Source organism: Pelecanus crispus, chromosome 11 (assembly GCF_030463565.1).
Source record: "Pelecanus crispus isolate bPelCri1 chromosome 11, bPelCri1.pri, whole genome shotgun sequence".
NCBI classification, from domain to species: domain Eukaryota; kingdom Metazoa; phylum Chordata; class Aves; order Pelecaniformes; family Pelecanidae; genus Pelecanus; species Pelecanus crispus.
The window spans coordinates 33,049,988-33,072,905 of NC_134653.1; the positions used below are offsets into that span (position 1 = coordinate 33,049,988).

Genomic DNA, 22,918 nt, shown 5'->3' on the forward strand with positions numbered 1-22,918 from the left:
CATCTTCCAAGTTCTTACAAGTGTGACAGTCATTGGAAAAGATGATACATTTTGTACACAGAGTCCTGTGTTACAGATAGAGTTTAATAAGTTCATCACTGACAGCTGATGGAGTCAACACACCGAGGTCTGTGAACAGTAATGTAATTAGTGATGGTGATGTGTAGTCAATCCAGGGATGCTCCTCTGTCAGATTCTGACTTGTTTTCAGAGTGTCTGCTTTGTACTAGAAGGAAACAGAGACCGTTAGTTATTACATAGCTGCAAGTTAAAACCTCTTTTGGGTCTTGAACAGATGTTTGTGGTAAAACTGAAGGAAGTCAGTTGCTTTAAAATGAGGCATAGGCTGGTGCCACCTTGGTTTCAGCTGTTTTGTCTTCTTTATAAAGTACAATTTGTAGTTCCGAAGTGTACCGATTTAACTGTTTTTTGCCCTCAGCTGCTCCTGTGCCCCAAAGGAACCGCTTTAGGAACTAAATGTTAGTGTTAGGACAAATTATGGATGTTTGACACGTGACTGTAACATGGAGCAACTCTGTATTATGTAAAGTAAGCTACAGTAGAGAGATCGAGATAAATGAAGACATGCTTAGATGAATGTTTTTCATAGACACGTAAGTGTACATCTTAGCTGGTTAAGAAGTAATTTTAATTTCTCTTACCTTAAATTTATCTGGGACGTCCTGCTGATTTAGAGGGAAAAGTCTTACAAACTTGAAACTTTCTGCTACCACATAAAATGGCTTATTCTGAGCTTTGGCACACACAGCAATTTGATTAGTGCCGATCTGTGGAGACAGATGGAAAACAACACGCAGACTCAGTGCTAGAGTGACATAATATTGTCCAGTTTCCAACAATAATTAGATGTTTACTGGGTAACGTCCAAATAGAAAAGGTTTTTCAGAAATCTTTGAATTATTCAAAGAAACCAAACTTTAAAAGTCTAGAGTTTATAGAATGATGTAGTAAACTCACTACCTATTACCTTGTTAATAATGCCTCCGCTTTCAACTACACCTTCAGCACCAACTAACACCAGGTCCACTTTCTCCATAATGTAGCTGTTCAAAGCAGGAAAAAAAAAATCCAAGTCTTACTGGGTAGTATGAAAAATGACTTGCTGAACAGAACAGAAATTAGTAATTCAAATAGTCTTTCACTTTTCTGAACTAATTTAATCTGACTATGTAAGTCCACATGCTGTTACACATCCTTGGAGTTAGTTTTCATCTGCTTCCCTGGCAGGAATATTAAGTAACCTTATCTTCTCCAGGCACACCTGACTTTGGCAATTGTGTAAACGCTGGAAGAAGCTGAAATCTGACTAGGAAAGATACTCAGTTACAGGAACACGGGTGTCTGTGATAAGATACTACCTACACGGTGAAGTGTAGCTGCACTGTGATAACCTTGGCCAAATACGTAGGATGCTCCTCATCTAATCGCCCTTTCTTTACATCCCTCCAATGTGTTTTGTTAATGGAAAATACAGATCTAAAAAGAAACCACTAACTAAGTGATTTGGATAGACTTAAGGTGTTAAACAGAACTTGTAGACTTGTCCACTCAAGCCACTGTCTTCCCTAAATTAGAGGTGCCTTGGCAAACATTGTCGTGGAGGCAGTCTCTCAGGCATTTTGCACTTAATGCAAGAAGTGAGGTTTGGATTTATTATAGTTCTTTTTTTTCTCGTATTTTTTACTTATACCAAACAGTGGTAATTTAGCAAATAGCTTAAGAAACCCCAAAATGACAACACCTATGCAAATTAGGGAAAAAAATGTAGCCTTCCTGCGTAGCACCTCAGTTTTTTTGGTTTTTTTTGTAGATATCCCCAAGTTCTACACTTAGGTCTGACTCCATTTTTCATTCTAACATGCAAACATCAAATACGTGTTTTGTAGCAGGCGTATTCTAATCGTGCACCTAAAGGTGTAACTTGTTTAGCTTGTTTGATGACTATGACAAACTAAATAACAACCTCTGTAGTTTGAACAAGCTTCTAGGAAACTTAGATACAATACTATCAAAATAAAATTGTGATGAACAATACTAAGATTTAATGATCAAGCTTACCCAACTGCAGCATCCAGAATCACAGTCACAGGAATGTTCAGCTTCCTCAAGGCTTTTGCCATTTTTTGCCTATTAAAAAAAACATGTTTGAAGCTTAAAAGTCTTTTCTTTAAAGAGAATGCTAGAAAAACACTGTCTGAAAGACTGAAACCCATGACTTCCCATGTTCCCTTGCCTGTAGTTCTGTTTTTTTTCTCTAATAGAAAATAAGTTCTTGTGTAGAAATGGAAACAAACAGATTACAACAAACCCAACAAAAGTAAAGTCACTTTGTTTTAGCAGTCAAGAATTACAGCTACAGACAGATGAGTCGGTGAACTATTAAGATGACAGATTACCTAAACTGTCTCAGCTCTTCCATCAACAGGGTGTAAGAAACAAGAAATAAAGGATGGGGTGAATTGCTAGAATTTATTTCAGTGGCTAGAAGTTATTTCAGTGAAGCTGGAAAATCGTATGTACTTTACTTAACATCCTTGATTCTAGTGAAAGACTGGTTAGCGACATATATTATAGTTCACTTACACAACAGCGTTATGCTCTGAAGAGGGAAAGTTTGCTCTCTTGCTATCAGTAATACACTTTATTTGGCATCTTCAAACAACGCTGTTAGCCAAATGTTTTACTTTTCTACGCTTAATATAGTACTGATTATTTTAGCCTACTTTTGAAACAGACAACTAGAAATCAGTTGTCTCCCATTTCCCCAGGAAAATGTAGGATGCCTGGCACTACCTGAAACTTTGTAAACCTTTGAGGAAAACCTAGGTAACACTGTTATTAGAATATTTAATATTGGAAATTACTATTTTTTTTTCACTTGTCCAGAATAATGTGATATTATTAGTGACGGTTACCATTTAAAATGCTGCAAACAAGCATAGCAGCTTTTCTTAAGGTATGACAGATTTGATGCTAGCTGTAACTTACCCTGTTAACCAACATAAAACACAAATTAATGAGTACTTGCCCTGCTTGATCTGGCTGTGACTCAGTAACATAAACACTGAATCGCTTCTTTGACTCAACGGCTGCTTCTAACACTCTGAGGACCACTCTTGAGTAGGCATGTGTCAATATTCGCTGTCAAAAAAGAAGTAATCAGACATTACTTTTTGCTGAGCTTTGGGAAACCTTTACTTTTGTTAAAGGTGTCACGGCTTTTACTTCACACAACTGTGCATTGACACTAAATAATAATGTACGTCACTTATACTCTACAAATCGTAGGATAGGTGGACTTGATGCGGCCAAGGGGTGATGATCTAGTACTTTAAATGGAACCTTGAAGTTGTGACTCCTCAGCACCTCTTAGACCACAAGTTAAAGTTGGATTGCATGGGAACTGAAGCGTGGGGGGCAGACAAAACAAAATGAAGCGATGAGCGATGTTACGCCTATGTACTTGCAGAAGCCACCATCAGACAATACTGTTGTCAATGTTAATAAACTCCCCTCCCCTTCTGTTTTGCCGTTACCGCAAGCAGCAGAGCAACAGAACAAGAGTGACCCTGCCTCGGCCTACTTACGGCACCATCCCTGATGAAAGGATGACACAGCTTGGCGATTTTGTTCCGAGAGAGAGAGACTTTCGTCAGGAAGATCTCCCCGCGCTCGATCATGATTTCTTTGCACTTGGAGTAGTCCTGGAAAACACGGCGATGTCCGCTGTGAGGCTGGAGGGTCCCCCCGCAGGCAGCGTGGCTGAGCAGGGGCAGAGCCCTTACCGAGTACTCCAGGGAGGTGAGGCTGATGAAGCGCAGGAAGAGCTCCCCGCCGGAGCTGACGGCCACCGAGGAGTCCACCCGAGACAGGGTGTTGATGGCGGCCAGGAGGCTGCTCCGCAGGCCCTGGATGGTCTCCCCTGCAGAGGCAGAGGGGGGGCGGTCAGGGCAGGGCCGGGCCTCCCCGACACCGGCCTCGCCGCGGGGAGACCCGGGGCACAGGGGACGCCGCGTCCCGCCCGGGGCCGAGGGGGGAGCCGGGCCCACCTCGGTCCTGCTTGAGGAAGCCCAGCAGCGCGCGGATGGCGGCCACGGCCGAGGCGACGTCGGGGTCGTCCCTCAGCTGCGCCCTGAAGGTCTCGATCAAATCTGCAAGGCAGCGGCGCGCGTCAGGCCCGGCCCGGCCCGGCCCGGCCCGGTGCCCCCCCGCCCCCCGCGCCCCTCACCCCTCACCGTCCGTGCTCATGGCGGCAGCCGCCCCGCTCCCCGCCGGGCCGCCGCCGCAGCCTCGCCTGCGCCTGGCGCTCTTCGCGTGACGTCAGCCGCTTGGACGACGTAGCGCCGTGCTTTAGCGTCATCTCCAGGCGCCGGGAGCAGCCGGCACCTCCGACCGGCGCTATGAGCGCGGGTGAGGCGGCAGGGTCTCGGGTCGCGGGTGGGAGTAGCCGCCGGGGCCCGGCCCCCCTCGCCTCGGCCCCCCTCGCCTCGGCCCCCCTCGCCTCGGCCCCCCTCGCCTCGGCCCCCCTCGCCTCAGCCTTCGGGCGGGCCGGGCTGCGGCTCCTGCGGCGTCCCGGGTCCTGCGGGAGGAGGCAGAACGGAGGCCGGGAGCGGGGCTCCGGGGCTGCTCTGTGGCGCCCGGCGGGCAGGTTCCCCGTGTTCCCGCCCCGGCCCCGGCCCCGGCCCCTCCGACGCGCCAGCGGTACCGGGCGAGCCCCTCTGCGCGGGGGCCTTCGGTCGCTGCCGCTCGGCGCTCGCACGGAGCTTGGCGTGACGCTGCTGTGCTGTCGCTTTTTCAGATGATGAGCTGAGCCTGCTGGTCATCGTCATCGACACCAACCCTATCTGGTGGGGAAAGAAGGCGCTAGGAGAAGCTGAGGTACGTCTTCTGGGTGTTGGTACCTCCCACGGTGACTTCTGAGGGAAACGGTGTTGGTTTTTTTTAATGTTAGTAAGTAGCCAACGTGGGATTTGTCTTTGGTTTCTGAACGATGCTAACGTTGTCTGCTAAAACAGATGCGATGGATATTAGAATACTCTCTTAAAAATAGCTACCAAGTGTTGTGTATTTGTCAAAGCTTTTTTCCTAAACGCTTCCCATTAAGAAAGGAAGCTCTTTCTGCGTCTTAAAGGAAGCTCCTTCTGCATCCTCAAATTCAAGTTTGTTTAACTGCGTTTATTTGGGAGGTTTCTTCTGAATTGCTTAATTGTAAATGTTATTGTGCTATATTTACTTCCTTCTTTTTTTCAGCAGTTCACCCTGTCAAAATGCATTGATGCAGCGATGGTACTGGGAAATTCGCACTTATTTATGAATCGCACCAACAGACTTGCTGTAATAGCAAGCCACACGCAGGAAAGGTATAGTTGCTTCTTAACAGTGTAAAGGTTTAAAGTGTACTCTCCTCTGTCTCCTGATTTTCTTGTTGGATTGAAATATGTAATTGAAACCAGGTTTAAAATACATAACATATCATTGTCTTAAAAACAGAAATTGCCTAAAACTGTGTAGAAAAGAAATAATCTTAGCGCCTTACACGAAGCAACAAAAACGCTTATAAGACGGAAGGGAGGTTTAAACAAAATTTTACTTAAAATAGAGGGAGAGAGGGCGAGAGAGGATGGTGGAGATGTGGCGAGCAGGACAATGCAAGTGGCAGAAGTTTCCTGTTTAGTGGATATTTTTCCCCAGATATTCTCGAGTCTCGGGATCTACCCTGAAGCGCAAGCATGGTATTTATTTGCCAATCCTCTTAAGGGGTGTCTTGAAAGAGGGGAGGTGAGTGTGGGTTTTACTCCATTTTGGGTTTGAAGATTGCCTGCCTTATGTAGTCTCTTCGTCTAAAGTATTAAAATTATCTGAAATTATACTTCAGAGTATTGCTGTCTACAGCTGACTAGTTTACGGCATTTTTTTCTTCCAAGGTTAAAGACAAAACATGAATACTTTGGTTTTTCCTTTGTTTCAGCCGTTTCTTGTACCCTGGGAAGCGTTGGGCTTTTGCAGATCTCTTTGGAGATGGTGGTAGTTCCATGGAATCTAATTGCTCTGGCAGCAAGGATGGAAAATATGAATTGTTAACAGCAATAAATGATGCAATTGCAGAAGAGATTAAAGACCTCATGACAAAAAGTAAGGAGAAGAAAATTCTAGGCTTAATGTGCAGAATTGCAAAATACTTGGACTCTTAAGGAGTCCAGGAATTCTTAAGGAATTTCCTTTTTTCTGATCATGTGACTTTTAATATGTTTCCAGTAGATGAGTTTATTATGCTTGACACTTCAGGCCTCTGAGTCAATACTATTTGCCAGAGATAGAACTTGTAGTATTTGGTATGGTCAGGTTCAGCAACTGGTTTGATACATAAAAGTAACGTTTGCAACTTTTCTTGTATTGCAGCTGACATGAGGGGACAGCAAACAGAAACTCTGTTAGCAGGATCACTTGCTAAAGCACTTTGTTGTATCCTTTTAATCACAGAATCTTCAAAGCCTTTATGTATTTTTAAGACTGTTTCTTATAATATTAAGTTTTACTATTCCTGTTCTGTAATAATACTCAAAATGGAAACATTTGCCTAATAACTGTGGGTTATGCTTATTAAAATGTGTGTTGGCTAAGGTGGTGAATACGTGGGATGGATACGGGAGTTATTTCCAAGAATAGAATGTAGATTCCTTAATGTCCACTACTGTAGATATCAACAAGATGAGCAAAGAGGTAAAAGGTAATGCCTCTGCTCCTGTTTTAAGTACTTATATAAATATTTGAATCGGAATAACAGATACAAATGCATATGTGCATACAAACAAGTATGCATATGTTTTGACATGCCCCCATTTCCAAAACTGGTGATAATAGGTACAGGTTTATCCCAATCATTTCAAATTGCCCAGTTTAAACTAGGTATGGATGATGATCAGAAATAAGGACTTGGTCATTGGTCCATCTTCTTATTCTGATTTTCTGTTGCGTGCAAGCAAAATGAGTAAAACTGTAACTGGAATCTCTTTGGAACAACTGGAGGTCGAGAGGAACTTTTTGAAAGTCACATGATGCACAAATCCTCTTCCAAAGGGACCGACCGTCTGTAGAGCTGTGATGATAGCTGAATTTCTTACTTGGTTTTGGTCTTTCTCTTGTGACTTCTATAACTGGTGAAAGTGCTATTTGTGCAAGTAGTTTTGCAAGGAGCATATTGGACTAGAATGAGCTATACATTTCAGATTACTTTAATCAATGAGAAACAATGTGACTTGAGTTACGCGTTTTAGCCAGTGAGTTGGTAGTGAACAGCTTTGAACATTTCTTTCCTGATCAACATCTACCTGCTTTTGGACAATAAATGAAATGGGTCTGCTTTCATGACAAGTCTGAATTAGTCTACAGGTGCTTGTCACTGGGACTGTAAAACAGTTTCATATATGTATTTTAACTGAGATGTTAGATCTAACATCTTGGATGTTAGGTAACTGAGATGTTAGATGCTACAGAATTAAAAGGGCAAACTACGGGTGATAGAAATAATGTGCTCATGTGTTTCTTTTTCTTTTTAATATTTAGCCAATCAAGAAATGAAATCAAGGATTTTGGTAAGAACTTCTGCTGTCAGTTTTCTTTTGGTCTTGAAATCCAGTGATATTATGTAGGCTAACAAGTTTGAATTGTTTTATTTAGGTCATAAAAGCAGCAGAAGACAGTGCATTGCAATATATGAATTTCATGAATGTGATCTTTGCAGCACAGAAACAGGTAAAGCTGGCATTTTTTTATATATATTATCTTTTATTAATGTGTGAAGGTAACAAAACTGTTAATTTCTCTTATGATTATGTTCTGATCAAGTGAAAGAGATTCCCTATGGCTGTGATGGTCCTGCAGCTGTAAAAGCATGCGCATTTATACATGGAGCGCATTTATAGCGGAAACAGGTCATGACAGTAACACTGATGAGGCTACATTGGTCCTAGCTGAATTTTTCTGATGTGTTTCATCTCTTTTCTTGCAGAGTATTTTGATTGATGCCTGTGTCTTGGACTCTGATTCAGGTCTTCTACAACAGGTACAGACTTCCTATTCTTATTTGCTCATTACATTTATTTGTAGATACTGATGCTAGATAGTTTGATGTATTCTAAAGCTCTCTTCTTTCCTCTGTTTCAAGAGTGGGTGTGGAAATATGTTCAGTGGATCTGACAGTTCCAGCATGCAGGCCTTGTGCAGTATGTGGATGCTTTAAATCTCATAAAACATAGCAATCTGATCATGCTCTCTGCTTTCCAGGCTTGTGACATTACGGGTGGCATATATTTGAAAGTGCCCCACATGCCATCCCTTCTGCAGTATTTGTTGGTAAGTCATTTAAAAAACATTTCAGTGTTTTTCCTGTGTCACATGTGAAATCTTACTGATTTTGTTGACAAGGTAATATGGCAGTACCACTCCAATTTGCAAAATATTTTTTCTTTATTCATGCAGTGGGTATTTCTCCCTGATCAAGAGCAAAGATCACAGCTTGTCCTTCCACCTCCTGTTCATGTTGACTACAGAGCTGCATGCTTCTGTCATCGAAATCTTATTGAAATTGGTTACGTGTGCTCTGTGTGCTTGTCAAGTAAGTTCATAAATATTTAAGAGTCTGATTCCTTACATTCAAATGAACTGTTTTAGTGAAAGACAAATCTTTTATTTTCCAGTATTCTGCAACTTCAGTCCTATTTGTAGTACATGCGAGTAAGTGTTTCTTCTTCTTGTTTCAGGGGTGGGTGTGGAAATATGTTCAGTGTATCTGACAGTTCCTTTTTTTATGTTGTTTCAGGACTGCTTTCAAAATATCATTGCCACCTGTCATGAAAGCTAAGAAGAAGAAATTAAAGTTAGCTGTGTAACAACATTATGTAAATACATTATTACCTCCTCCAGTAATTCCATGAAATGGAATATATGTGAGAAATTGATGGCACTTTTTATTTGATACGAAAGAGAACTGTATGCAGTGTTACTACTTTTTTCTTAAGGGATAAATATTTAAACTGTATGTTTTCTACACAGCCCTTTAAGTAACAAATCACTGTATTACCATGTAACCTGTGCTGTTTTAAATACTAGTTCTTAATTCCAGAAGTTACAGCCTGTTAAGAGACAGACCTTGTGAAGTAGAAGGTATTCTGGCTACGGCAAAGTTTCACACCTCCAAGTTCTTTTCAAAGCCAAGAAAACTCTTGATTCTTTTTGTAAGTTGGTGTAAAGGTAAGAATGACCGTTTCTGGTGTGTAGGATCAGAACCTTAGCCCTATGTTATTCAGGGGCTTCAACTTCTTGCTAGCTTTTTGCTAGCAATTTTTGGACTGAAACAGCATCAATTTCAAAATAAATGAACCAACATTTTCAAGATGGCTTAGAACCTATCTTCTCTTTTTTTTTTTTAAGATGCTAATCACCCTGCATGTGCACTTATGTGCATTTACTCACATTCCTTTGACTGTACTGTCTTTGTGGAAGTTCTTTGTCAATTGGATATCTCTTCATTCATCAATAAAAAGGCCCCCCTTTGTTTAAAATAACTTCCAGAAATGCAAGCTAGCTGGTTAGTCTTTAAGGTTGTATTTTGAAACTGGAAAACAAAAAATCTGATTCTATGTAATATGACAGCAGGCACACTTTTTTACTTTAGTATGTTGTTTTATGTCTGGCATTTGACAAGTAAGAAGGAAGACGCTTGGTGTTTTTAATGTCAGAACATGAGGGTATACTGCGTACTTCTGAACATGGCTTTGGTTTAAACAAACAAAAACATCTCCCACTTTTAAAAGGTAACTGTATAATTTGGTGTTTTTACCTGTTGCTAGTAACTGATGTTATCCTGAAAGGAATGCAGAGTAATTGTTTCCTACATGGAAAAAGACTTTTTTTTTTTTCCCCCGAGGTGTAGACAGGAATTTATGTCATGTTGTGATACTTCCATCAGGTTTTTGCCAATGTAACAGTTGTAGTAAGTGCCGGTCTTTTACTGGCTTGTTTGATTGCCAAAAGCCATTTTCTTTGAAGGCTGTATTTCTAATTTACTTTGTATAAAACGTTTGTAATAAAACCTTTTTCAAATGTGGTTAGGTATTGCTATAATAACGTATTTTTAAGGGTGAGCTACACGGCCTTCTTGCAATTTTCTGTGTGAAAGTGTGACGGTAGGATCTGGCGCTACGTGCGGTGCCGGCGGGAGGCCACGGTCTGTGCGGAGTTAGGTGAGAAGATGAGGGGCAGGCTTTGTCTGGGCTCTCTTGCCTTGAGCCCGCCTTCGGCTGTGCGATGGCTCCCGTGAGGCAGCCCGGCCGGGCTCTGTGACCGGCCGCGGGGCCCGCCGCTCCCCGCTCCGCTTTCCCCCTGAGGCGGCCGCGCCGCCCGCCGCGCTTCCCGCCCCTTCCCGTTGCCATGGCGCCGCGCTGTCGCCCCAAGATGGCGGTCGGGCGGCAGCCGGCTCCGCGGCGCGGCCCGCCTTAAGACGCCATGGCGGCTGCGTTCCTCGGGGCGCTGCTGCTGCTGCTGGCGGCACCTTGCCCCGGGCAGCGGGCTTGGCACCCCGGTGGGTGGAGGGCGTCAGGGGCCGCCGCGAAAGGCGGCCTCCGGGGGGCGAGGGGGAGCCTGCTGAGGGAAGGGGGGCAAAAGGGCGGCCGGGGGTGAGGGGAAGGGGTCGGCTTGCGGCGGGACCTTCCCTGACTAACGGTGGGGCCTGCCCGGGTAGGCCTGAGGGGAGGCCCCGAGGGATGACGGGGGCGGGGGGGTGTCCCCTGGACTAGGGGGTTGTGCGCCTTTGGTGTAGCTCGCCCTTAAAAACTCAAAGGTGCTGCTCCTGGAGGGTCCTGCTACTGCTTAGCACTGGGGGAGATTTGGAGGGGGAAACGTGGAGCTGCTTCTGTTGGACTTTTTAAAGATTGGTAAAGTCTAAAGGAAATTCTAGTGAAGCTCCCAACTTGGGAGTCTTAAACTTGAAACTATGTCCACATGCTGAGGGCAGTAGTCTGCAATTACTGGATCACAAGGAGCGGTACACCCCTGATGCCCTTCATGGCCGCAAGAAATTAAAAAGTGTAAACTGAAGTCAGTAAGAAATGCTAAATATGTTGTTGCCTGACCTGTGTAGTATCTGCGTGGGCCATAAGTGCTGCACTCTCCTGCCATGTTATTCCTCCGCGTGTTTACTGAGCATCTTGACAAATGTAAACTTGGGGTATAGAAAGCTATGGTGAACCCACTGCTCTAGCACTTTGCAAGAATGTAAATACAATCCTGTGCTAGGCATCACAAGATATTTTTGTTCTATTTGTGACAACTTAAAAGTATAGGAAGGTAAGAATCTAGCCCAAGTGTAAGACCTGAATATGTCTTACAGATGTTACCTTTTTCAGTTAGTGTGTGTTAAGACTTGTTTCTTTCTCTCTTTTTTTCAGTCTTTCAGCCGTCATTTATCTATATGTCAGGGTCCAGAGTCAATTCGTTTTTTCTTGGAAATCCTTCAGGAGTTAATTTTTCTATAATTGTAAGTCCTATAGATGAAGAGACAGGTAAGAACGCTTTGCCCCCATGCCCCCCCAATAGTATGTAAATAAATATGTTTGAATTATTAATATTTTTTTACACTAAAATTACTGGAGAAATGGCAGTGTGCTTCATTTAGTGCTTTAATAGTTACTGAAATGGGAACTCCAAAGGACTTCTGCTGCTGAAGTCCTTAGTCCTTTGTAGACTCCTTGTCAGCTAGGCCTGAGGGTATGTCTACTTGAAGGCAGGAGTTTAAATGTACTACTTACTTTCCAGTCTTTTCTAAATGACAGTGGAATACTTTTTCAATTTTTATTTTGATATAGGAAAATTGCAACTTGCAAATTGCAGTGGAAGTAAAAGAGCTGGTGATTGGAATTTGAATGTAACACCTGGTATGGTATGTAAAATACTGATTGTTCCCTAAAATGGGAAGGATTGAACTGTCATATATAAAGGGCTAATGAAATACTAGCAAAATGTTAATGTACTAACAACCCAGTTTGAATATTTTGCCCTTGCTTTCTTCCCTTGGTGTGTTCCTTTGTGTGGATGCCCTTGCTCGAGTTTGCTGAGGTGCAGCTTTGAGTTGTTGTCCTCCTCGTCTCCAGAATTGCCTGTACTTCCTGGCTGACTGTAGCATTTGAGACTGTTTCAGATCTGCTGGAAGGAGCTAATAGAAATAAAAAAGTAATGGTTTTATACAGCATGAGCTCTGGAACATCTATATTTATTAGACTTGCCTTCAGTGTTATACATAATTCCTTAGGGGTTTTATCAACTCTGCAGTCATTCCAGTTTTCAACTGAAGGTAGCTGTAAAAGCTGAAATCAGCTTTTCAGTATTTGTTCTTTTCTTTAGAATTGTGCACCTGATTTCTGAGGTGACTTAATCTGTGTGTGTACCTTAAAGTTCTGTGTATGGTTCATATTTTCACTGTATTTGCATATCTCGGTAGCAGACCCTTTGTCATTCTACTCTCAACAAATGTCCGATTTTGTGTAGGAAGAATATCATTGCATTGTAGCACTGACAAAACACAGTAGCACTGAAACTTCTCTTCCAGAAGCTGATGAGTGGTATAAGTAAGACTAATTTAATACAAGCTGTCAAAGTTGTCAAACTTTATTTGCATTTTTCAGAATGCTTCCAAAGTGACTATAAGCTTGACTAGAAATCTGCAGTTGTGTTTGCCCAATGCCACTGACTGCTGCACAACACCTCTCTGCCTGGTTGAAACACTTCAGGTTTTAGCTTGCCGTGATTCAGTGATGTTGGCGCATCTCCTGATTCAAGCTGAAATATATGCCAACTCTTCCTTTACAGGAAATGTGTCAGGTAAGTGTTTAGATATGCTACAGAAAAAATGGCATTTTGGCTGTTCTTTCCCTCTATATATGAAAAAATAAAAATTGGGATTTAGGCAGCAGTAAGAGATACTGAGTAATCATTAATGGAATTTAACAAAAGATGCGTACACAGTTGGAATAAACTGTAATGTGCATGGATTATTCATTTGGATCCCAGTCCATTTAATCTGATTTTATCTTTTTTTTTTTTTTTTCTTTTAATTCTTTTACAGAAAATGCAACTATCATCCCAAACCAGGTGTTTCACCCATTGGGTTCTTGTCCTTGTGACTTGACAGCTGGAGCTTGTGATGTTCGCTGTTGCTGTGATCTGGTACTTTTCATGTTAAACTTTGATTGTTTCAAAATTTCTAGGCTTTTTCTATTGTCTTTGGGGAGAGAGAGAGATACTGAATGCTTCAGACTAGATGGGGCTAGAGGGCTTGTCTGGGTTTTCCAGTATTTCTAATAGTAAATATGACCTCTCTCTATAAAATTGGTTTGAATTACCTGTAAATATAGAATCATAGCACAATTTGGGTTGGAAGGGACCTTTAAAGGTCACCTAGTCCAGCCCCTCTGCAATGAGCAGAGACTAGATCAGGTTGCTCACGATGGCTATAGTGCCTATGTTAATGCAATTACTGTGCTAAAAAGTGACCATTCTTTTCCCTTTCAGGAATGTACACCAGACTTGAAGCAGTTATTCAATGAATCGTGTTTCACTGGAGTGTTTGGCGGGGATGTAAACCCACCTTTTGATCAGCTGTGCTCTTCTCAGTCAATGGAATATACCCCTGATTGGTTTCCCTTCCTTTGTGTACAGTCTTCTCTCAACAATACACCATTTCTTGGCTACTTTTATCGAGGCTCTATGTAAGTCTTAAGAAAATTTGTTTTCTCAACACAGGCATTAGGCATGCTACCAGTGATATAACCTGTTTTTATAATGAAAGTTACTTTGAAATTGGAATTTTAGAGTGTCAACTTTAAGTGCAAATGGCAAAATATCGTTGGTGCTATATGAGAACATGGGCCATGAAAGCAAATATGTAATTATTTGTGTGAGTTAAAGAGCAAATAATTGTTTAATTTTTAAACTTGTTTGCAGTTCTACCCGCCGGGTTCCTCCATTTAAGATCCTTTTACAAACTTCTCCTGGGAAACTTTTCACTGGCTACAGACAAGGAGATCCAATTGTGACAGAAGAAAATGAGTATTTTACCATTCCCCAGGTAATCCCTTCATGTTTAGGAGCTTTTGGTTCCTCTTGGTTTGTTTGATATTCTCCATATATCACACTCCTTGTGTCTTTGTAACCGGATTCTGCAACTTGCTGTTGTGAAGTGGTGGAATATATTTTTCACACACACAAAAAAAGAAGCACAAAATCGTTATTAAAAGTAAACATTATCCTTCCTGATCCCCCTGCCCATCCCCCCCCAAATGGTAATGTTTTAATTATTTCAAGAGGCAAAAGCAAGCTTGGCATCCCAATTATTAGTTTATGGCTTATCATATTTCTGTATTTTTTGGTTTGCCTGGTGCATTACTGAGCACTATAGTTGGTTTTCCCTCTGAATCTTAGTCATCTGGTTGTACTTTTTTCAAATTCCTTTTGCATTTTAGAGAGACTCGTTGGTTATAATTATTTTGACAAATTAGGATGAAGCCATACTGTACATAGAAACTATTTTGAAAGCTGTGCTTTTTAAATTTTAACCTCTCTTGCTACAGATTGAAGTGTTTTGATAATATGAGATTACTTGTTTGTCAAAGTGTCACATGGCTGTAGTACATACTTGGAGCATTTCACTAACAAATGGTCTTAAAATGAAAAGCAAGGGGCTAGAGAAAGGTCCAACACACTTATTTCTGTTAACTACTTGCAGCAATCCATGGCTGGACAGTGTGTTGGAAATGCCCCGGTAGCGTATCTCCAGAACTTTGATGTCAAATGCCTTACCAATCTAGCATCTTACAAGGAAGGACTGCCCCATGACGTGAGGATAAACAGTGGTACTGGAGGTATGCTGCATGAATCTTAACAGAAATGTGTCTTATGTTTCTCAGAGATGCCAGGACAGAACAAACCCAAGGGCTGTTGACATGGTAGCTACGTGTAATAGCTTTGTTATCTGGTGGCTGTAGTTCAGCATTTGGGGATGCTCTGTTCCCATTTCTGATAACCTTCCAGCAAGCATCCCACTATTTCCCAAGATTTGGGATATAAGAAATAGTGGGAGTGGCCTTTGCTTCCCATTTATCTGTTTCTGGTGACTCGGACTGGTTATGGCGACAGAACAGAGCATCTCTCCCACTTTCTGTTTTCAGACTGTTGCAGAGTCCTTTTTCTGTCAAGAGGGTGCAGTATCATTGTTTTTGAATTAGTGAGAAGCGGTTACTTTCTGCATTACAAAAGCATCTACTTATGAAGTGTCCTGGAGTTTGAGACAATATGATTACCAGCACGAAGATAATTTATTTTACGCTACGTAATTGTCTAATTTTGTTCATCTGTATTACCCTTGCAAGACCCAGAGATAACCAGCCATGCTCTCAAAATACACGAACTGTTTGGTCGTTTACCAAAATTAATTTTCTAAGTCACTTTCCACTCCATTTTCATAACAGCAAGGATTGCATCTTGGATGTGAAAACAGTATGTCTGTCTCTCTTATTAGTCAAGATTACTGCAGCATTTGTGTTTTATTCTCAGACTTTATCCAACAAACTGTCATCTACAGGACCATCACTGACACAGGCAAATTCATCACTGAAAGTGGTATGTCTCCTCCATGTTTCTTGCCTAACCCGGACTATATAAGAAATGATTCTGATGCCAAAAATGTTTACCTGCTGCAGTTCTTAGGAGGGATCTTGTATGTTATCTAATGCTCAAAAAGTAAACTGTTTGGCTTACTGCAAAGCAGAAAGTATTTAATTTACCCCAGTGTCATTTAAAGTTGGTCAAGAAATTGGGTCCCTTAGCTTACATTAAAAGTAATTTTGGGGAAGAAAAAAACCCAAAGCTATAAAGAATGCTTTAAATAAAAATCTCTAGGATGAATGTGTACGTGGGATGGGCAGACTGTAAGCAGATGTATGTGTCTCTGTTTTGTAAGCTCTCATGCCTTTTTAAGGGCCTTTTTCAGCCAATGAAGTAGTTATTTGATGTAGAACAGTGGTTCCCCGTCAGTGGGAGGGTAATGTGGCACAAATGAAACTAATGGAATCCAAGCTAGTGTGTTTTTCTGGGCAGTGATGGCTCCCTGGGCGGGATGAGATGAAAGCAGAGGGAGTCCTGAGTTCAGAGAAGTGCATCAGCTGGTGATGTCATGTCCAGTGCTGGGCTCTTCAGGAGAGGTTTGGCCACAAAAGGGCCTGGAACCACTGATGTTAAAATATTGGTAAGGTAGGGGATTGTACTGTTGCACTGTCCTAGTAAGATGGGACTTACACAGTAAAATAAATTCTCAAAAAGATGAATGTTTTTATTTCCAGTATTTTGCTAAAGTTTTTTAATGTGTTCTTTTTCAGCTACAGTAACTTAGCTTTCTAATTAGCAGTGCCTTTTTTTTTTTTTCCCCTTCTGCCAGAAAGCCTTCATACTGCTGAGGTTCTGTGTCAAAACGTAACTTTTGCAGAGCATTATATATTCATCTGGAAAGACAAGAACATAGAGCGAATAAATGTCACGGTCTTCCTTGGAAGTTTATGTGATGGAGGTATCATGAAATTTCTTTTATGATTTTTGATGGTTTTCTTCAGTATGGAAATTCTGTGATAGAATCTCTGATTTACTAATACTTCTTAAAAAGAATTTCCCCTGGACTCTGGAAAGAAAATTTATGGGGCTGATTTCCATTAATTTGTATTACTTTGAATCTTCTGTTATTAATGAAGGATGGAGGTTTGTATCCTACACAGAGCACACTTTTTGCTAATTTACTTATTTGAAAGTAAAGTAACATTTTTTTTCTTTTACCAGAAACACTGACACAGAGATTCACAGTCAAATTTCTAAGTTTAAAGAGTACTAATGCAGCAGAACTGTGTGGGAATCCAGGTATTAATACTTTATTTTGCCTCTTAAAAGTGAAAAGGACAAAAAAATTCATACTGTACAGATTATTATCAGTGACTATGTTTTATATCTCTTTCATGCTTCTTTATGTTGCTTCCTGTCTTAATGCACTGCCAACTGTAATAGCGGTAATTGGTTCTTAGGCTTTTGTTGTATAGATATTGATTATTTAAAGTGAATGTATTCCTACTGTAATGGAAATGTCTGTTCGTTTATTTCAAGATTGATGACATTCATTATTAAAACAATGCTAATGCTTAAAGATTCTTATGCGATGTTCACAATTTACCCTTCTATGTTTAGGTTATCAAGTTGGAAAATCAGTGAAAGCTGCAAACATGAATGCTTCTGATACTTTTGGAAGCCTAAACATTTGGCAACCAGGTACTGGCTTGTGAGGTTGCAACTTCAACTGCAGTTAATGCTAAAATGCCTTTTTTTATTTGTTTGCTTGTTTTTTAAACATATTTTAGTTAAGTATCTCTTCCAAATTTTGCTTTTCTAGACCATTCCCTAGCCTCTATTCAAATGTCAGTGAGTAAGCCTCTAATGCTTTCTTGGAAAACTTAAGTGAATGGATTGTATCTATATTTGAACTATACCACTTGTTTTGCATTCTAATGTTTGATATTTTTGTACAAAATTGAAAGCTAGAGATCGAAAGGTTGATATAAGAAAGCTCAAGTAAGATGTTTTAATTTCATAGCTGGCAGAGGTTTATGTACATCGGCAACTTATACACCAGTTTTATTCGGATTAGATTCACTCTCTGGGTGTATTCTAGAAGTTGATATTAATGAAGATTGCAGCCTTTTAAGGTGAGCTACGTAGGTTGAATTGTTTTTCCCTGAGTCCCTCTTGTTGCTTATTACATGATTCTCTACAAGCGCCTACTATCAGTGCTGTTATGTTCTTTTTAAATGCTCGTGTATGCATTTCAGCTTTCTGTGGTTGATAGTCTCACTGTTTTTTTAAAAGGGAAATTATAATAATGGTTTCACTCAGATCTCCCCGTATGCAAATGAAGATTACGTTGTGGTGGAATGCTTTATCACTTCTTCCCTTCAACAGATAGTTCAATAGTTCAAGTTTAGTTTTGTTGAGTGATAACATCTTTCAGAGGAAACTGACCTTATGATATAATAATATTACAACCTAGAGTGGTAGACAGTACAGATTTACTTTTTGTGTAATCTTACATTCTTATTTTGCAGAGGAAATGTAACTGAGAAATTGAATTCATTAATACAAGCTACTCACGTTGGAAAGAGGGACAATGCAAGTTACAGTGATCTAAATGACTGGGTGGAGATTATACGTAAGTGAGGTTTGTGTGGTTGTTTATAGTCTAAATATAAATATGATGAATAGAGCATCTCAAAATAAACCCAAAATGTAATTTCAAATGCCTGAAGATACTGATCTGGATCCATCCATATATGTGTATGCACACACATATAACTCGATATGTATACAGATGCTGCACTAACATGTATTTTACTCTCAGCCTGCACACATATGACTTGGTATTTTAGTTCTGTGTTGATAAAGTACTCCTTTATGCGTATTTTATATAGAGAAAACATGTTTTTCTGTGTTCCTGTGTGACAGTTACCGGTATTTCACTGGATGGGACTCTGAGCAACCTGATCTAGTTGAAGATCTCCCTGCTCATGGCGGGGGGCTTGGACTAGATGATCTTTGGAGGTCCCTTTCGACCCAAACTATTTGGTGATTCTGTGATTGAATACCTCTGTTCTCCTCCATAGGTCTTGATCCATTTAATTCTGATACCAATGTGAGCAGTGGAAACTTAAAAGGCATTTGTCCCGATATTCCTGCAAATCTGAATATTCGCATTATCTTTGCTGTTGTGGGTGCAGTACAAGGGATTCCCCAGCAAGAGATTCTTGCTGTGCAGATCAGGTAGAGAATTTTGTGTCTCTGGCTATCTGACAGGTAAATGTTTCATTTTGAGACTTGCTTACCTAACATATGCAGATTAAATTTTACAAACAAAAATGTTCTTTTCTAATTTTTTACATGCCTTTTATTTGTATTTGCAGCCCAAATTCCTTTGATCACAACCAGGTTTGCCTTTCTCCCTCTGAAATGGATATAATAATTAAAAAAAAAAAATGGTTAACAGTATGGTAACAGTAATGGTTTCTACTTCAATGAAATATTAAATAGAATCTATGATGCTGCCAGTAGTAGGCATACGCAGGACATTCCATCAGAAGAACGTTTAATTTCTTGTCATGTGGTGGAAGTGGCAACATTGTCCTGTGTTCTGGCTTACCCCAATGTAGAGCTCTTCTTGAGAGCTGTAGTAAATGCTTTATTCTTTCCTGAAACAGGGAATTTTCACTTTGCAAACACTTCCCCCCCCTACCCCAAGTCAATCCCAATTAAATAAATGGGATTCTGTTCCACTTTACCTCGTTTCCAGCTTTTGCAAGATCTCTCCCTGCATGGTGTGGAAAATCCAGAGATCATCAACTGCCTCCTAAATACTGTATATTTTGTCCTTTTATGGTTATGTTTAGGCTCTAAATTTCTATTTACAGCCCTCAAGTAATAGTTATGTATATTCTTACAGTTACTCAACAGTCATATGGCAGTTCCAGTGCGGGCTTATCTGTGAAAACAGCATTAGCTTTCTTCCCATCACTGCTTCTGTTCAGTTTATTAAAGTGCCAGCTCAGCCACCCATTCCAATGACAAGGTAATTTTTGTAAAAACTTTGATACGTCACGTTATGTTAAGCAGATGTAAATGTGAATAGCATTGATCAAAAGGTTACTTTGGTTTGGTGGAGTACAGAACAATAAGGCCTGGTTCAAAGATTTATTGATTCTGTTAGTGACAATCTTCCCCAGGAGCATGAAGAACATGAAGGGCTGTAAATTACCCTGCAAAGTTGTAATTTGGTTTTAGCAGAAAAGCTTCTGTGTTCTTTACTTGAGTGGATAAGGGGTGCTGTGTGAGGCTCCCAAACTATCCGTTGTCTGAAAATGGCCATCACAAAAAGAAATGGCTGACTAAGAATGACAGAAATGGAGTAGAGGGGAGGCTTCTGTTTCCATTAGAGCAAAAAGTCATAAGAGAATAATGACAAGCTTGTGGTTTAGTTTTGGTTTTTTCCTGTAATCTGGACAACTTTTCACTCTTTTTTTTCCGCTTGAGCTCGTGTTCTGGTACTGTAGTTAATAAACCTGTGTGGTGTGTTTCCCCTCCCCCCCCCCCCCCCCCCTTCAGATATCAGATGAATTATACAGAATTTGACTGCAATCGAAATGATGTGTGCTGGCCACAACTTTTTTATCCATTGACACGGTTTTACACAGGTAAAAAAAATAAGCAGTGTGGAATGCTGTGAACTGGCCGTATTTCTTTGAAACTTAATTAGATGTGTGGAGTTTAGTCTGAAAGAAGGCTTTGTAGTACGGAATTAAAATTTCTCTTTCAGAAAGCATGGTCCAAAAAGTCTGTTTAATTTTTTCCTTCATAATGCATTAATTTTTTAGCTAGACGAGTGGAAAAAATAATTACTAGGAGTACTAGGAGTGGGTAAGATTGAAATTTTGTGAATATCTGTTTGGCAGAGAGAGGATCTTTTTATCTCCCCTGTAGAGTTTGGAGGGAGGGGAATCTATCACTTTCTGATACTGTTCCGGTTCCGTTTCCTACCGTAATTGTGGCATTGTCAGTGTGTGGCGCCGCCCTTGAAGCGTGGAGGGAGACTTTGTTTCTCACTTTGCCAGTATGTGTGTTTTCAGTCAACCCACATGAGTTCTGGTAAAAATTTGCCCTGTTGGTGAGACTGTTGATTTTTAAATTTCCTCTGTGTAAAACTGTGGTGGATTATGTTTCATGGGAGACTCTGTAGATTAAATGTCTGGCATTTCAAAGGGCAGCAAGGCACTTGGACTCTGTTCCGAGAGCTGCATGGACAGAGGCAACTGCCTGTGTTTATTACCTGCATAAGTTCAGGGACTCAAGTTATACAGAGTATGAAGTTTTATAAGTATGAAGCATCTTAATTCCTTGCTTTGTGCTCCATTATTTTATTCAGGCTATGCATATACTTTAATCTGTATCTTTTGGGTTGTTGTCTAAACTAAAATTTAGGTCTCATATGCTTATACTTTTTTTTTTCTTTTCTTTTTTTTTGCAGGAGAACCATATTACCAGAGTCTTGCTAAAGGCCTGTCACTGGCATTTCTTGTTTTACTTGCAGCAATTATGAGTAACCCTTGGTTTTCTAAATTATGGAAATAGTTCTTTGGTTTAAAAATGTTGATGTAAAGAGAACCACTTTTGTTAACATTTTAGGGTACTTCAGGGTAAAATGTATGGATAAATATTGCTGGATTTTTTTAGATGTTTTCTATAAACATTTAAAGATACACAGAATGAACACACAGTATACAGAAAATGTTTCTGTTACTTTTTTTTTGTTTTTTAAATAATAGAGTTATTTTCAAGTGCTAGACTCTGCGTTTGGAGCAGCAAGAGCCCAGAGTTGACTTCAGCAAGGGAGAGCCCAGCCTAGAGGCTACGAGGGGGTTGGGATTGTCCTCACGGACGGACCTTTGTCCGGTCAAGCCGTTCTCCTCTCCTGGCGTAGCGGGTCAAGGTGGCAGCTCCTTTCCATAGCCAGCCTGCCATGCCCACTTGTTTTTGGAGAAAACTCGCTCTTCTGAAAAGTAATACATTTCAGATGTTTTCATGTATGGATCTGTAATTCTCTTTTCCAGTGCTTTGCATTGGCAGCCTGCATCTCATCTGGGCCACACAGGATACAGAAAACATTTACTACTGATTTTTCTTCAAATGACCAAATACGGTGCTCAGTTTGGGATTTCCCTGTGGTTCAGCCCTTACAATTACCTTCGTACTGAGCCTGTCAGTACAAGAAAGACATTGGGGTGCTGGAGCGTGTCCAGAGAAGGGCAACGAAGCTGGGGAAGGGTCTGGAGCACAGGGCTGGTGGGGAGCAGCTGAGGGAGCTGGGGGTGTTCAGCCTGGAGAAGAGGAGGCTGAGGGGAGACCTGATCGCTCTACAACTGCCTGACAGGAGGGTGCAGTGAGGGGGGTGTTGGGCTCCTCTCCCAAGTAGTTAGCGATAGGACGAGAGGAAATGGGCTCAAGCTGCGCCAGAGGAGGTTTAGATGGGATATTAGGAAAAATTTCTTCACGGAAAGGGTGGTCAGGCATTGGAACAGGCTGCCCAGAGAGGTGGTGGACACCATCCCTGGAAGTGTTCACAAAACGGGCAGACGTGGCACTCTGGGACATGGTTTAGTGGCCATGATGGTGTTGGGTTGATGGTTGGAATGATGATCCTAGAGATCCTTTCCAACCTGAATGATTCTATTCTAGTTTTACTTTCATTAAAAAATAATCCAGCCACCAAGCCAGGAAACAGGAAATTGCTACTCTCCCCTTAATTGGTTTAGTGGTGGACTTGGTAGTGCTAATGGTTGGACTGGATGATCTTAAAGGTCTTTTCCAACCTAAGCGATTCTGTGATTCTCCTTTGCATCCTTGCGCCCGGCGAATCCGTGACGGCCCGCGCGCCGTTTCCCGTCCCGTTGCCCGGGGCTCGCCGTGAGCGGGCGGGGGCTCCCCGAAGCAGCTGCCGATACGCAGCCCCGCGGGCCCGGGCAGGGCCGCCGGGCCCGGCAGCCTCGCTCCCCGTCCTCCCGGCCGCCCTGAGGCGGGCCCCGCCCCGCCCCGCCCCGCCCGCCGCCCCCCGCGCTCGCCGCCGGTTGGCCGCCGCCGCGGCCCCGCCCCCCGGAAGCAGCTGGCCGCGCTGCCGGCGGCGGGCTGGGGCGCTCCGCCATGGCCGCCGCACCGCGGGCCGCTGCCGGGCCTCGGCGCCCGCCTCGCTGAGCCCCTCCGCGCCCCGCCGGCCGCC

The 22,918-nt window shown here is 41.8% G+C and overlaps 3 protein-coding genes across 6 annotated transcripts; 2 read left to right on the forward strand and 1 right to left on the reverse strand.

The window, feature by feature from the left end:
• Positions 1-70: 70 nt before the first annotated feature.
• Positions 71-4,286, reverse strand: EIF2B1 (eukaryotic translation initiation factor 2B subunit alpha). The gene is made up of 9 exons (XM_075718518.1): positions 4,257-4,286; positions 4,071-4,172; positions 3,807-3,943; positions 3,609-3,725; positions 3,050-3,162; positions 2,080-2,148; positions 989-1,064; positions 663-788; positions 71-226 (listed from the first exon to the last, which is right to left on the reverse strand). The coding sequence occupies exons 1-9, from the start codon at positions 4,267-4,269 to the stop codon at positions 71-73; spliced, it is 909 nt and encodes a 302-aa protein (XP_075574633.1). The 5' UTR covers positions 4,270-4,286.
• Positions 4,287-4,382: 96 nt separating this feature from the next.
• Positions 4,383-10,066, forward strand: GTF2H3 (general transcription factor IIH subunit 3). Of its 4 annotated transcripts, none has more exons than XM_075718608.1 (13): positions 4,383-4,431; positions 4,820-4,899; positions 5,272-5,381; positions 5,990-6,153; positions 6,421-6,483; positions 6,719-6,748; positions 7,585-7,613; positions 7,699-7,773; positions 8,030-8,083; positions 8,305-8,373; positions 8,500-8,635; positions 8,718-8,754; positions 8,840-10,066. In XM_075718608.1, exons 1-13 carry the CDS (start codon positions 4,422-4,424, stop codon positions 8,907-8,909), a joined length of 927 nt encoding a protein of 308 aa, XP_075574723.1. In that variant the 5' UTR covers positions 4,383-4,421; the 3' UTR covers positions 8,910-10,066. The 4 variants fall into 4 exon arrangements, with proteins under 4 accessions (XP_075574723.1, XP_075574722.1, XP_075574724.1 ...); XM_075718607.1 differs by having other exon boundaries at positions 4,404-4,431; positions 5,275-5,381; XM_075718606.1 differs by lacking the exons at positions 4,383-4,431; positions 4,820-4,899 and having other exon boundaries at positions 8,840-8,918; positions 9,143-9,165.
• Positions 10,067-10,509: 443 nt separating this feature from the next.
• Positions 10,510-21,410, forward strand: TCTN2 (tectonic family member 2). Its single transcript, XM_075718411.1, has 18 exons — positions 10,510-10,600; positions 11,466-11,579; positions 11,883-11,956; positions 12,699-12,894; positions 13,139-13,239; positions 13,585-13,781; positions 14,017-14,140; positions 14,798-14,933; positions 15,625-15,690; positions 16,505-16,633; positions 16,897-16,974; positions 17,296-17,376; positions 17,699-17,810; positions 18,207-18,310; positions 18,762-18,918; positions 19,595-19,720; positions 20,254-20,342; positions 21,173-21,410. Exons 1-18 carry the CDS (start codon positions 10,525-10,527, stop codon positions 21,274-21,276), a joined length of 2,064 nt encoding a protein of 687 aa, XP_075574526.1. The 5' UTR covers positions 10,510-10,524; the 3' UTR covers positions 21,277-21,410.
• Positions 21,411-22,918: the final 1,508 nt, after the last annotated feature.